This window comes from Mirounga leonina, unplaced genomic scaffold (assembly GCF_011800145.1).
Source record: "Mirounga leonina isolate KUSES-001 unplaced genomic scaffold, KU_Mleo_1.0 Mir_129, whole genome shotgun sequence".
Taxonomy (NCBI): Eukaryota; Metazoa; Chordata; class Mammalia; order Carnivora; family Phocidae; genus Mirounga; species Mirounga leonina.
Window position 1 is genome coordinate 47,698,071 of NW_023270323.1, and position 12,950 is coordinate 47,711,020.

The following is a 12,950-nucleotide window of genomic DNA, read 5'->3' on the forward strand; positions in this document are numbered from 1 at the left end:
GGGGAGCAGCGGGTTATGGAGAGAAGAGTTTCCTGTCGCTCCTGACAAAAATTTTTCTTGGACAGATGCCTAGAGGTCTCAGAAAAGAGAAACTGAGGGGGCAGGTTTAACTACAGGTTCCAGCATAGGTTTATATTAGGATGTCATCCGAATTACGGGGTCACATCTCTGTGCTGGGATCTTTGTGACTCTGGGTTCCTGAAAGCTTTGTTAGCCATGGAATTTAAGGAATCCTGGCTTCATTTTGTTTAGGACTCATAAAAAGTACTCCATTTATTAACAAAGCCTTTTTTTTTTCAGTTGCTAAAAGGAGAAAACTCTTAAGCACATACAAAAAATCAATTGACTTTAATACCCAAGAAGTCTAGGGGTATCACGTTTCAGGTGTGGCTTGTTTTAGGGATTCCAACAACGTCATTAGAGCTTCCTCCTCTCTCTCTGCCTCATGGATCTACTTGCTCATAGGTCCATGCTAACTCAGGTTGCCTCTTGTTGGTGACCCTTCAGAGTTCTAGGCTTATATCTTCTAGTTCAAGAAAAAGAGAAAAGAGAGCACCCCTTCTCGGATCATTCCGGCAACAGTCTTAGGACTGGCTTTGTGTGGGTCGCATGCTTTTCCTTGAGCCGGTCACCATAGCCATGGGGATTTGCTGCTGACTGGCTGGGCCTGGGCCATGTCTTCCACAAATTAAGAGGCAGTGTCATCTCTGCCTGAAACACTTGGGCTTGAACCCCTAGAATGTAAGCTGCGCAAGAGTAGGTATTTTTATTTTGTCAGTCTTGTTCACTGCTATAATCTTAGCAGTTAGAACCATATCTTTTCCATGGTTGTGCATACCAGAGACTCTATTGAATGAAGGAATGAGAGTGTAGAAAGTTTGATTCCCCAAGAAAAATGGTGGGGCTGTGAGCTTTATGATATGTAAATTATATCTCAATAAAACTATCCTAAAAAATGAATAAAACAGTCACCAACCTTAAGGAACTTACGATTTAGAAGGGGAGATAGACATCTCAGTTGATATTTATGGTATAGTATAGAAGTGCCGATGTGAACAGCCTGCTACGTACCTAGCGTGGAGGAGGGGGCAGCCATCATTGTGTATAGGAATCAGAGGAAGGCTAAAGAAGCTGGGTTTTGAAGCATTTATAGGAGTTTTCAGGCAGGGTATATAGGGTTGGGGGGGAGTAGAGGAGATGAGGGCAAAGGACATTCCTAGGCAGAGGAGACAAACTTGTGCAGGGGGGAAAGAGTCGAGAGGGCATTGTCAGGAAAGTTGATTGTAGCTGCGATGTAGAGAACATGGGGGAGGTGAGGGGGTGCAGTGATGGGAGATGTGACTGGAGGGGTCGACTGAGATTAGCATTGGGGAATTTGAAGTGGTTGTAGAGTGAGCTGAATTTGAATACCAGGGGGCCAGTAGATGGTTTTAAGCAGGAGAGCTACATGATCAGTTTGTTTTTAGAATGATACAGGGCAAAATGTGTCAGGCTAGACTGCAGAGCCGTTATGCTTGTAGATTTAGAAAGAAACAGTAAGTGATGTGGGCCTGAAAGCAGGCGTGGGGGAGGTGGAAAGGGGAAATGCGATTTACTGGAGGAATACTTCAAGGAAAATTAAGAGAATTCAGTAGGATAAGAAACTCACGAAGGGCTATTCCGATACCTTTAGTCTGGGAAATGTGGGCTGGCAATGCCATGAATTCTCACGTAGGGTCTAGCCCACGTGTCAATGGATTTAACTCCCTCCATCCCCCCAATTTATAGGGAGTATTAGACCAAGTGGTCTTTGATCTCAAATCTGTAGTAAGATCATGGGAGGCAAAGATAAATGGAAGTGGCTTGGAAGCACCAACTTCTGAGTCTCAATATAGTACTAGTATCAGGAAAAGCAGGCTAAAAAGTCTTACGTGGAGAATAGTGAAAGCAAAAGCTGGGTGAGGGGGAGTGGTCCCCGGGCAGAAGAGGAAGATAGTCATCCTTTCATTTTTATATCCCCAGAGCGTTAGTTTTTCTCCATAATTTTTAGTATTTACATTATTGTTGCGTTGCTCTTTCCCAGCATATGTAATTCTCTTCTGTTGATTGTTACTAATGATGCTGGTGGCAAATATGAGGAAGGGAGGAAACAGAGGAAGGCCCGGAATTAGGTGCTGGGGGCACGGTGGTGACGGGAACTTTGGGTCGTGTGTACCAGAGCCTCTGCTCAGCCTGGAAAACTTGGAGCTGGTAGGATGACAGCTGATGAGAAATCAGGTCTGGTAGAGAAGTATACCAGTCTGTTCTGGGTCACAACACATGTACTTTTGACTCTAAATAGCCTTTTCTTCTTTAGGGAGTTATGGCAGAATTGAACAAGAACTTTCTTGAGCCGAGACCGAGGAGTAAAATAAATCGGTCTGGATAGTCTCTTGAAAGATTTTAGTTTAAGTCCTGCTCAGATGCTACCTGGGATAAAAGCCTGAGAAAAGCTAGACTTTTAATGTAAACATTTCTTGAGATGTTAACAAAACACTGGTGGTTTTTTTTTTTTTTTTCTCACTGTATTCAATGACTTATTCTACAAACGTGCATTGAGTACCTACTGTGTGCTGTGCTTCTGGTCACTGGAGGTCACAGTCTAATGGGAAACTTCAACAGGGCAAAAATAACACAATGGGAATGATGCTGTCATAGAGATAAGTGCAGGGAGGTTTGGGAGTGTAGAAGAAGGAGCCCTGGAATCCGCCTGGAGGGGCAAGAAGACTCTTCACAACTATGTGATACCTACCTTGAATCTTAAGGGTGAAATAGAAATTTGCCAGATAGGAGGGAAGGATGCCGAAGATGTGCGCAAAGATAAGGACGGGGGGACGGGCATGATCAGAGCGTCCCAAGTGCCTCTGAAATCATTACCTGGTTCTAGTGGTTCTCAGCCTTGGCCACGCATTGGAATCACCCTTACGGGGCCCAATCCCAGGCTGACTGAATCAGAATCTTTGGGGGTGTCGTTAGGAGTGGGTCTTAGCCTTCTGTACTTCTTTTTTAAAGCTCCCCAAGGGATTCATGCAGCTGGGGTTGAAAACATTTCCTTGTTCCTGTAACACCTGTTCCTTGACCTTTTCCTCCCAGCTCTCCATCCCCTTCCCGGCTCCATTCCCTGCCCTCCCCAGGCCATACCCAGAATGCATTCCTCATTTGTTCACTTCCGCACATCCGACACCTTAACCCTGTCCCCCTCTGTGACTGTGTCTTTCTTTCCCCCTCCCATTCAGTAGGTTGCCTTTTCATTTTGTGGATGGTGTCCTTTGCTGTGCAGAAGATTTTTTGGGTCGATGTAGTCCTGCTTGTTTATTTTTGCTTTTGTTGCCTTTACTTTTGGTGTCAAATCCAAAAAACCATTGTCAAGACCCATATCAAGGGGCATACTGCCGGTGTTTTCTCTTAGGAATCTTACGGTTTCAGGTCTTATGTTCAAGTCTTTAATCCATTTAGAGTTAGTGCTTTTGTGTGGGACAAGGGCCGGGTCCGCTTTCATTCCTTGGCATGTGGCTGTCCCGTTCTCCCAGCACCCTTCAGTGAAGAGACTGTCCTTTCTCAGTTGTATATTCTTGGCTCCTTTGTCATGAGTTAATTGGCCATACATCCATGGGTTTATTTCTGGGCTCTCTAGTCTGTTCCATTGATCTGTGTGTCTGTTCTTATGCCATCAAACTTCACATTTCTTTTAGAAAAAGTCGCCAACTCTGTGTTTCTCCCACGTGACTATTTCTGGACTTTGTTCCTCTCCTTATGTTCCCCTAGCCTGCTTCCCCTCAGGGGGAGACTTTCCTTTCACAGAGAAAATTGAGGCTGTCAGTTCTGCTTCCCCTCGGCTTGGTGTCACCGCGGGGGTGTATGTGCCTGTCCCCACCCATCCCCCCTCTCCTTCCTTCCCTCCTGAAGAAGTAGCCCTTGTCTTGGGCAAGGCTGACTCTCTCATGTCTGCTGTGGTCCCTCCTCTCATCACCTGGATTCTCCCTTATTCGTCTGTCCCTCTTTTGTGTTTCCATTTGTTCCTTCTCTATTGCCCTCTGTGTTTCCAGCTTATAAGCAATTAAACATCACGAAGACTCTATTCTTTAAAAAACAAAAATGCCTTCCTATAACCCCAAATCATCCTCCAGCTTCTCCTCTCTCCCCCCACTTTGTTTTTTAGTGAAGTTCCTTGAAGGTCACTCGCTGCCCACCTCTGCCATTCTCCCAAAGCTGTTAGGGACAGAAGCTGTCCATGTTCTTATAATCAGCCAGTGCTGCTTAATGGAGGCCTTGTCTTCATGCCCTGGTCAGGAGATCAATGACTAGAGTCAGCACGATGGCAGTGAGAAGGAAAGATCCCCCACTCCCCCGCCATACCTAAGTCTCTCATGCCCACCTTGTTCTTTCCGTACTGCCTTGATTGGACGATTTATGGTAGCTTTCCAGGTGGTCTCCATGCCTGTGTTTGGCTTCTCTTTGATCAATGTCAGAGTCAGACACTAACACCAAATGGAAGGGCATGAAGATGGGGCTAGCCTGCCTCTTTGCTTAGGTAGACCCTCTGTCTACCTCATTCTGCTCTTTCCCTGGTGACCACTGATATTTTAATTGCCTCATTTATGTTGCTTCTTTAATGCCTTTTCACCAGAGTCATCTTGGAGAACATGCTGGAGGAAAGTTGCCCTTTCCCTCCACCACATAAAGGAATACAACACACACACCAGCGCACATCCTCTCCCTCTCTCTCTCTCTCTCTCCCTCCCTCTCTCTCTGTGTTTCTCTTCAGCCTCAGATTCATCCTTCATGCTACTGAAGTGCTTCATCTTCTTCTCTGCCTCCGGGTCAAGTCCAAACCCTTGGAGCATGTCTTGTAGGACTCTGCCTGACTCTTCCTCCCCTTTACCACATTTCCTTTTATGTTTTGATTTGCTAAGATTCCCCAAATGCTGATCCACCATCTTACCTTCAGATCCTCTCCAGACTGAGGTGGGAAGACCACTTACTTCTTTGCAGCTCCCCCAACTCCCATCCTGGTTGATTTTTATCACATTATTGTGTGTTTGTCTTCAACAAGGCTGAAAGCACTTAGCAGGTTGGACCTTGTGTGTCTTGGTTTCCCGATTCCCAGCATGGTGCCTGGCAAGAAGAAAGTGCTCAATAAATGTGGTGGCCTGAGGTATGGTGATCAGAGACAAAAGTGTGTGAGGAAGGAAGAACTGTAAAATAGTATTAATCCCTAACAGTATGCCAGCCATTAGGTTAAATACTTGACAGCCATCTCTCTTAGTTTTTGACAAAACTCAGTGAGGTGAAGTTACTATTACTATCATGATTTTACAGGAAAGAGATGGAGAGTTTAATTAACTTATCTGTTATATCAAAGAATTTGGACTTATTCTTAAGCTTTTAGACTCCAAAGAAAACAGCCACATAGAAGATTTAAAGACACATTGTAAGATTTTCTTTGCTTTACAAAAGAAACACAAACCTCCTTTCTCTTACACTGAGGAATTTTTTCCCCTATTAATAAACCCCTCTGGACCCAACGTCTTTATCCCATCTTGTTAGTCTGTTTACTTTCTCTGTGTCCATACAACAGGACCATTTCTATCACTTGGAGCAAATCAGGTGGTAAATTTGGGGGCCCTGGCAGGCAACCCTGTGCTCTGTCCCTTGGTTGTAAAGGGATGAGGGTTGCTTACATTTATTGTTACGTACTATGCTGAACTCTCTGCATGCATTTCTCATTTTAATCCTCACAACAACTGGGTGCTATTAATGTCCCCATTTTTCAGAAAAGGACGCTGAAGGTCTCGTGTCCTAGATCACTCAGCTAGTAAGTAGCCTTGTCTCCCTAGCCCTGAGTTCTCTGTTCTTATCCTCACACTGCCTCCCACTTTCAGGGGCCTCCTTCTTTGAAGCCTTGGTCTTTCTAGGAATTTGCTAACTTCTGCCTACTTCTTTTGACCCCAGATGACCGCCTAGCTGATAGTTAACTCCTAGAGACAACCGTGTACTTCATAGCATTAACTTGGCTGCCTGAGTTCTAGATGTGAACCTTTGATTTTGCTCTCAGATGATACCATCATTTAATATCTAAAACACACTCAAACTATGTTCAGGCTTTGATCTACAAAAACAGCACAAACAGACCTGTTTTGTACAGGATGGTCCTGTTGTTCTAATGTAACTCGCCCAAACCTCCCCTTCGTGTTTTCTAGCACACAGAAGAGTTAGAAAGGGCATAGGGAGGACAGTGGGATCCAGAAGGCTAATGAGAACATGGCTAAAGTTTTTATCTGTCACACCTAGGATATAAAAGCTACTTAATCACCTAGAAATTTTGATAGTATTCTTTCTGAAAATGTTTATGGTTATGAACAAAGTAAATAAAACTTTCTCCCTAATAACATTGCTAGAATATAGTACCTGACATCATAAAATAGCCTCATAGAAATTTTTCTGTGATGTCTTTAAAAAAGCCAAAGATTTCCTACTTTCTCATAGTAATGTCATTCTGAATAACCAAGAGTTTTCTCTTGTGTGCCCATGTTATAGATAAGTGTCGCAGGGAAAACTTCATGTGGGTTCAAGGTGAGCCCTTTCACATCAAGTGCTACTCTTGAGTGAGGGTGAATTCTAAATTGGAATACATGAAAATGGTAGTAAAGTTAGAACAGTATAATTTTTAAAAATTTAGTCATCACGGGCACCTGGGTCTCAGTCATTAATCGTCTGCCTTCGGCTCAGGTCATGATCCCACGGTCCTGGGATCGAGCCCTGCATCGGACTCCCTGCTCAGCGGGAAGCCTGCTTCTCCCTCTCCCACTCCCTCACTTGTGTTCCCTCTCTCACTATCTCTCTCTCTCTCTGTCAAATAAATAAATAAATAAATAAATAAAATCTTAAAAAAATAAATAAAAAATTTAGTCATCAGAGTATTGTTTAAAAGGGAGAAACAAACTAGATTCTCTTTTCCTATAAAATGAAGCCCAGGTGCTTAGCTGTGTTGCTGGGTAAGCAGGAGTCCTGATAAATAACACTTCTATAAGAATGGGGTCCGAGGTTTAACCACTTCAGGTTACAGCCCTTAACTATCTCTGTAGGCCACACGGTCATTGCGTTATAAATGTGGGCACTGCCTACAGCATATGTTGCCTACCTTTCTAGAAGCACACAGACTCCAGGATGAGTGGGTGACTCTTTCCTAAAGTAGGTGATTCTGAGTATTTGATGATAGAAAGGAATACCTCTAAGCTCCCAAAAGGAAGATCATTCTTACCTTCCTCTCCTGGGGAATGTCCCTGTTTTGCCTGGGGGTGGAAGAGGGAGTTGTCACAATACAATTTTAGGAATGTTAGGAGCTGTGCTTTGGTTCATTTGCTGGTGTAAACTCACTGAAGTCTCTGTGGAGGGCAAAGGATCAGATAAGAAAGGGGTCATTCTTCATAGACTGAGAAATGTGAAACCTTAGGAATTCTTGTTGATGAATTTTATTCCCTTCTAGTCTGAGTAACCTTTCTTTCTTCCTAGCAAGAGACACATGGAATAAATCATTGATGGTATGAACAATATTTGAGATAAATGCAACTGTCAGGTGGTTTCCTAGGAGTCCTGTAAGGGCACATGAGGACTGCGAACAGCTGAGTCTGTATTTTAATTCAGTGGAATGTATTCAGACTCCTATGGGGGCTCTAACACGGCAGTAGCCAAGGGCTCAAGGCTGCATTATTAGTAATAGTTTTGTGTGTGTGTGTGTGTGTGTATGTACATTCTCGAGTAACTGAGCCATTTCTCCAAAATGTCTGTTTCGTACAAATACTAAGCCCAGGTCAAAAATGTTCACAAAATTATTAGCAAACTCTAATGGAGATTTGGCTTTTCCAGGCATTCGGAACACAATTTCCAAACATGGTTGAGAAAAATGACCTTGGATGTATGGTGCATCAATGAACAGTGACCTTGTAGGTTAATTAAGAAAGCTGGAGCCCCAGAGGATTTTTGAGCAACTTTTTTTGTTGCCCAAAGGAACTGCAGAATAGAATTGTGGTGTGAATGTGTAGAAAGGGGGTGATTTTCAAGGTTGTGAATAATGACCAGAAGAAAATGCTTTTATATGAATGCAAAAGGGAGATGCTAAATAAACTTTGGACCCTTAGACCTCTTAGCTTTTCTATAAATTGGCTTTTGTGTATCCACATTAAGCCTTTTATTTGTTCCTATTTAATTTATGAGTGAGCAGTGAAAATAAAGAGGAAAATGGGTCAGTTCCATAAGAATGCATGCAATGGAGGGGCGCCTGGGTGGCTCGGTCATTAAGTGTCTGCCTTTGGCTCAGGTCATGGTCCCAGGGTCCTGGGATCGAGCCCCATCATCGGGCTCCCTGCTCCGCAGGAAGCCTGCTTCTCCCTCTCCCACTCCCCCTGCTTGTGTTCCTCTCTCGCTCTGTCTCTCTCTGTCAAATAAATAAATAAAATCTTAAAAAAAAAAAAAAGAATGTATGCAATGGAAGCATTAACTCTTCCAATTTTTTTGTATAAAAATGTTGGCTCACTGTATGCCAAGCAGTTTAATCATGTCAGGCAGCTAACGACGAGTTTCTTTGTTTCCAGCTGACGCGGGTGTAGACACTGTGGCAGGGTTTATGGCCAGCAGCGGAGCCACAGACATCACGAATCGAAACAGCCCGGCCACACCACCAAATACCCTTCATCTTCGTTCCTCCCATAATGAACTGTTGAATGCGGAGATAAAACACACCGAAACCAAGAACAGCACGCCCCCCAAATGCAGGAAAAAATATGCACTAACTAACATCCAGGTGGCGATGGGCCTCTCTGATCCAGCTGCACAGCCCCTGCTGGGAAACGGCTCTGCCAACATCAAGCTGGTGAAAAATGGGGAGAACCAGCTCCGGAAGGCTGCAGAACAAGGACAGCAGGACCCCAACAAAAACGTCAGCCCCACGGCGGTCATCAACATAACTTCTGAGAAGTTAGAGGGCAAAGAGCCCCACCCGTGTGATTCCTCAGGCTCTGAAATTTTACCCTCCCAACCCCGGAGAACCAAGAGCTTCCTAAATTACTATGCAGACCTGGAAACCTCAACCAGAGACCTAGAGCAGAACTCGGGCAACCAGCACGGGGTTGTGGAAGAGAAGTCCCAGCTGGGCCAGGGCCTGGCCTCCACCATCATTGGGAATGGCGAGGTGCTGCCACAGAAACCAAACAAAGCCCAGTTCAGCCCTGAAGATGGTCAAGTGGCCACAGTGTCATCCAGCCCAGAGACCAAGAAGGATCATCCTAAAACGGGGGCCAAAACCGATTGTGCGCTACACCGGATCCAGAACCTGGCACCGAGCGATGAGGAGTCCAGCTGGACAACACTGTCCCAAGACAGTGCCTCACCCAGTTCCCCGGATGAAACAGGTACCCCCGGGAAAGGGTGTAGACTCATGTGGCACTTCCTCTGGGTGTGTTCAGTTATCGATGGAATTAATCTCTAGCCCGACCGAAAAAAGTCCATTTGTGGGCAGAGAAGAACATTAAGCCTCTTGGGGTAAAATTAGGCAGTTTGTGTGGAAAATAGATTTCTCAGTGGTTTCATTTTGGTTCTTACATCAGTTGCTTGTCCTGGTGAGCAGTTTTGTCAAACAAATGGATCCTTGGTGTTAAATACAGTAAAACATCATCTGTTTAGAAATTACAATGCCAGTGCTTAGGTGAACTATTTCAATATACTATCTAGAAATACTGGGTTTTGTTCAGCAAAGTAAGAAAAGAAATACAGTTGCAGGGGTCAGCATATAGCTTGATTAAAAGAACCAACTATTTTAAATTTCTCGGAACGGATTTATGCTCAAACTAATGAAAAGTTAGAAGTTTACAAAGTTTAAAAGTCTACTTATTATAGACATTTCCCTTTGACCTTTATTGGGGAACATGTTATTAGCCTTGTTTATGTGATATTTGAAAGTAAGAAAACGGTGGTTTTTTTTTTTCTTTTAATATATTCAGAAGTTCAGGATTTTAACTAGTCTAATTGAGACCAGTCTTTCTTGACTTTGTCTATCTCTGTATCATCTTCGGATTTGTCAGAGGAATCACAGTTCGGACAGAAATGAACAGGGTTCTAAAAGCCAGCTACTTTCAATTGCATCTTCTCATAGCTCCCCCAGTATACTGATGATAAGATTAAAACACGCGGAGCACTTGGTTGTATCTAAATTCAGTGTGAACAAGCACTCACAAAGGCTTATTTCTCTAACGTTACCGAGTAACCCAGCTCCTACCATAGTGGGTTCCAAGACCCTGTTAATGTGTTGTAAATATAACAGCACCACCATGGAAGGAAATAACATTTCTGCAACCTATAAGGCGGAGAAATTACAAGGACTCTAGATAAGGAAAAGAGAAGGAGAAAGTGAAGACATTAACTTGTTTAAAAAAAACCAAACTGTTTTTGAAGTGCCCTTTAAAATCGCGTTACTTTAGCTGATGGATTTCATCAGCCCGCTGTAGCTGGAGATGGCAGTAGGGAGGTTGAGATGAGTCCATTTCATCTCATAAATGTCTAGACCTGCACATTACTGGAAGCATAATTATGTTTAGTAATGTTACTGAATTCACAGCTATTACCTTTACCCATTGAGAGGATTCATATCCTATAGCGGATGGACCCTGTATTGGAATCTACATCAAGGACTCCTTGAGTCTCTCCCAGCCAAACTCCACTTGCTGTTTTTAGCAGTGCCACCAAGACCTCATTATCTTCCTCCCGTCCTGACAGTCTTCCCACTGCTCTCCCAGGCACGGTGCTTTCTGTTGGAGGCAAATTTCAAATTTTACTGCATGGTATTAAATGAACAGTAAAGTCTCCCCTGTTCCTCACTCTAGCCCCTTTCCCCAGTGATGGCCACTGTTGTCGTCTTCTTCTTCTTCTTCTTCTTCTTTTTTTTTTTTTTTAAATATTTCCTTTCAGAAAACATTTTAGGCATATACCCACCTTTACAATAAATTTTAAGATTTACCCAAATTTTATGTTAATGATATTTTTAAAGAATCCTTATCTTTTAGAGATACATACTAATATATAATAGTATAATAGATATAATGTAATAAAATGTATACTAATATAAATAATATTGTATATGGGATTTTCTCCAAAATAATAGAGGTGGAGATTAAAAAAAAAAGAAAGAAACCAAACTGCCCCTAAGCTGATAATTGTTAAAGATAGGTACATAATGGTTTAATATTCTGTTCTCTCTAATTTTGTATCCTTTAATATATTCTCCGCAATAAAAAGGTAAAACAAGAAAAAAATTACAAGAGAGAGTTTTACAAATGGTTTGCTTTTTCCTCTTACGTATGTATTTTGTAGAGCAGCATATGAGGACGCAGTGCTTTTTTACCGCAGGTTTTTTAAGTATCAGGCATGCTTTTCCACCCTCTGTACTTAATTCAGCATGCGGCAAGTTCTCAAAATATTCAAGCTCCATGGTTTGTTTAATGATTCCCTCACCGCTGAGTGTTTGGATCGTTTCTGTCCACAGCCCCTTCTCTGGTTGAGTGTGGGTGTCAGTAAGGGTCTGTGGGGAGCATGGAATGCAGGCTGAACACAAGTACTCTGCTCGCTCTGACTCTCTCTGGGACACCTTCCTGGGCTCCCCTCTGCTCACTGCTCCTTCGCTCAGTGGCCTGGCATCACTTTCTGTTGTGTTTCTCTGGTGCTTGGCACATCCTGGGAACTGAGTTAGAGCTTTCTTGACACAAGGGGAGAGGATACGTTCATTCTCCTCTCTTAAAGCCAGTTTTGAAGACCTTCACGTTTTAAAGGAAGATTGACAATATGGTGATGTCCCTTAATGGGTGGCTAAGGATAGACATTTTGAGTCAGATACGCTCAAAAGAGTGTGTTAGCTGTGACTCTAAAGCAGCGAGATTGAGTTTTTTAAAAACATGCTTAAGAACCAAATCTGTACTATTTTTTTTTTTTTTAGATTTATTTATTAGAGAGAAAGCACTAGGGTGAGGGGCAGAGGAAGAGGGGGAGAGAGAGAGAGAGAATCCCAAGCAGACTCCCCACCGAGCACAGAGCCTGACACGGGGCTCAACCCTGTGACCCTAAGACCATGACCTGAGCTGACATCAAGAGTCGGCCGGCCACTTAACCGACTGAGCCATCCGGGCGCCCCCAGACGTGTGTTGTTGTTCAACATATGGTCACTTTGGGATCTCTGTACTTATTTCAGCATGCTGCAAGGTCTCAAAATATTAATATCAATAGTTTTGGGGAATTCTTTTGGAATTTCCTCATAGCCAGTTGTGAACTCCTACTGAAACGAAACCTCTTTACTTCAGGATCACACTTCCGAGTTTCAGGTAGTGACCGCCACATAAATTAGTGAGTAAAATAAAATCATCGAATTTTCAGCATTTGTATTTCTCTTGGTTTCTGTCTGTCCGTTGAAACATACCGTTAGTGTTTACAATGATCAGGAGCAGTTTAAATGAAACATTGTATGTTTCACTTACAATGGTAAAATCAGTGTATATTATACATTTCATATAGTATATACATGTTTATGTATATAATAAACACAAATGCTAACTGTTGAAAGAAAAGAAGAAATAGGAGCAAATTTTTGCAAGATGCTGGTATGCATCGCCATTACACATAGAACATGCATACTAGTCTGCATTGCTGAGTGTATATATTTGCTTATCTGCTGTGTGTTAAGTAAATACCCATCACAGTGGTGTGTGTTTTATGACTAAATCATGACACAGTTATCTTTGGATTGCAGACTGTGCTTTGGGGAGCCGAGAAAAATAGAACAGACTTATTTCTACCTTCGGGGCATCCTTTCCAAGTTAGACTGCTATTTATAAAATAAAATGCACTGCCTAACCCAGAGATTGACTTCTTTCTCGTTCTCTTTCTTTCTGAAT

General features: G+C 42.9%; 1 protein-coding gene across 16 annotated transcripts in view; it reads left to right on the forward strand.

Moving 5' to 3' along the window:
• The window catches only part of APBB2 (amyloid beta precursor protein binding family B member 2), a 363,075-nt gene that overhangs the window by 172,690 nt on the left and 177,435 nt on the right, over window positions 1–12,950 (forward strand). For all 16 annotated transcript variants that reach the window (XM_035005075.1, XM_035005076.1, XM_035005081.1 and 13 more), the window contains one exon: window positions 8,610–9,425. In XM_035005075.1, the coding sequence (XP_034860966.1) occupies window positions 8,610–9,425 (816 nt within the window). The remainder of the gene's footprint in view (window positions 1–8,609; window positions 9,426–12,950) is intronic.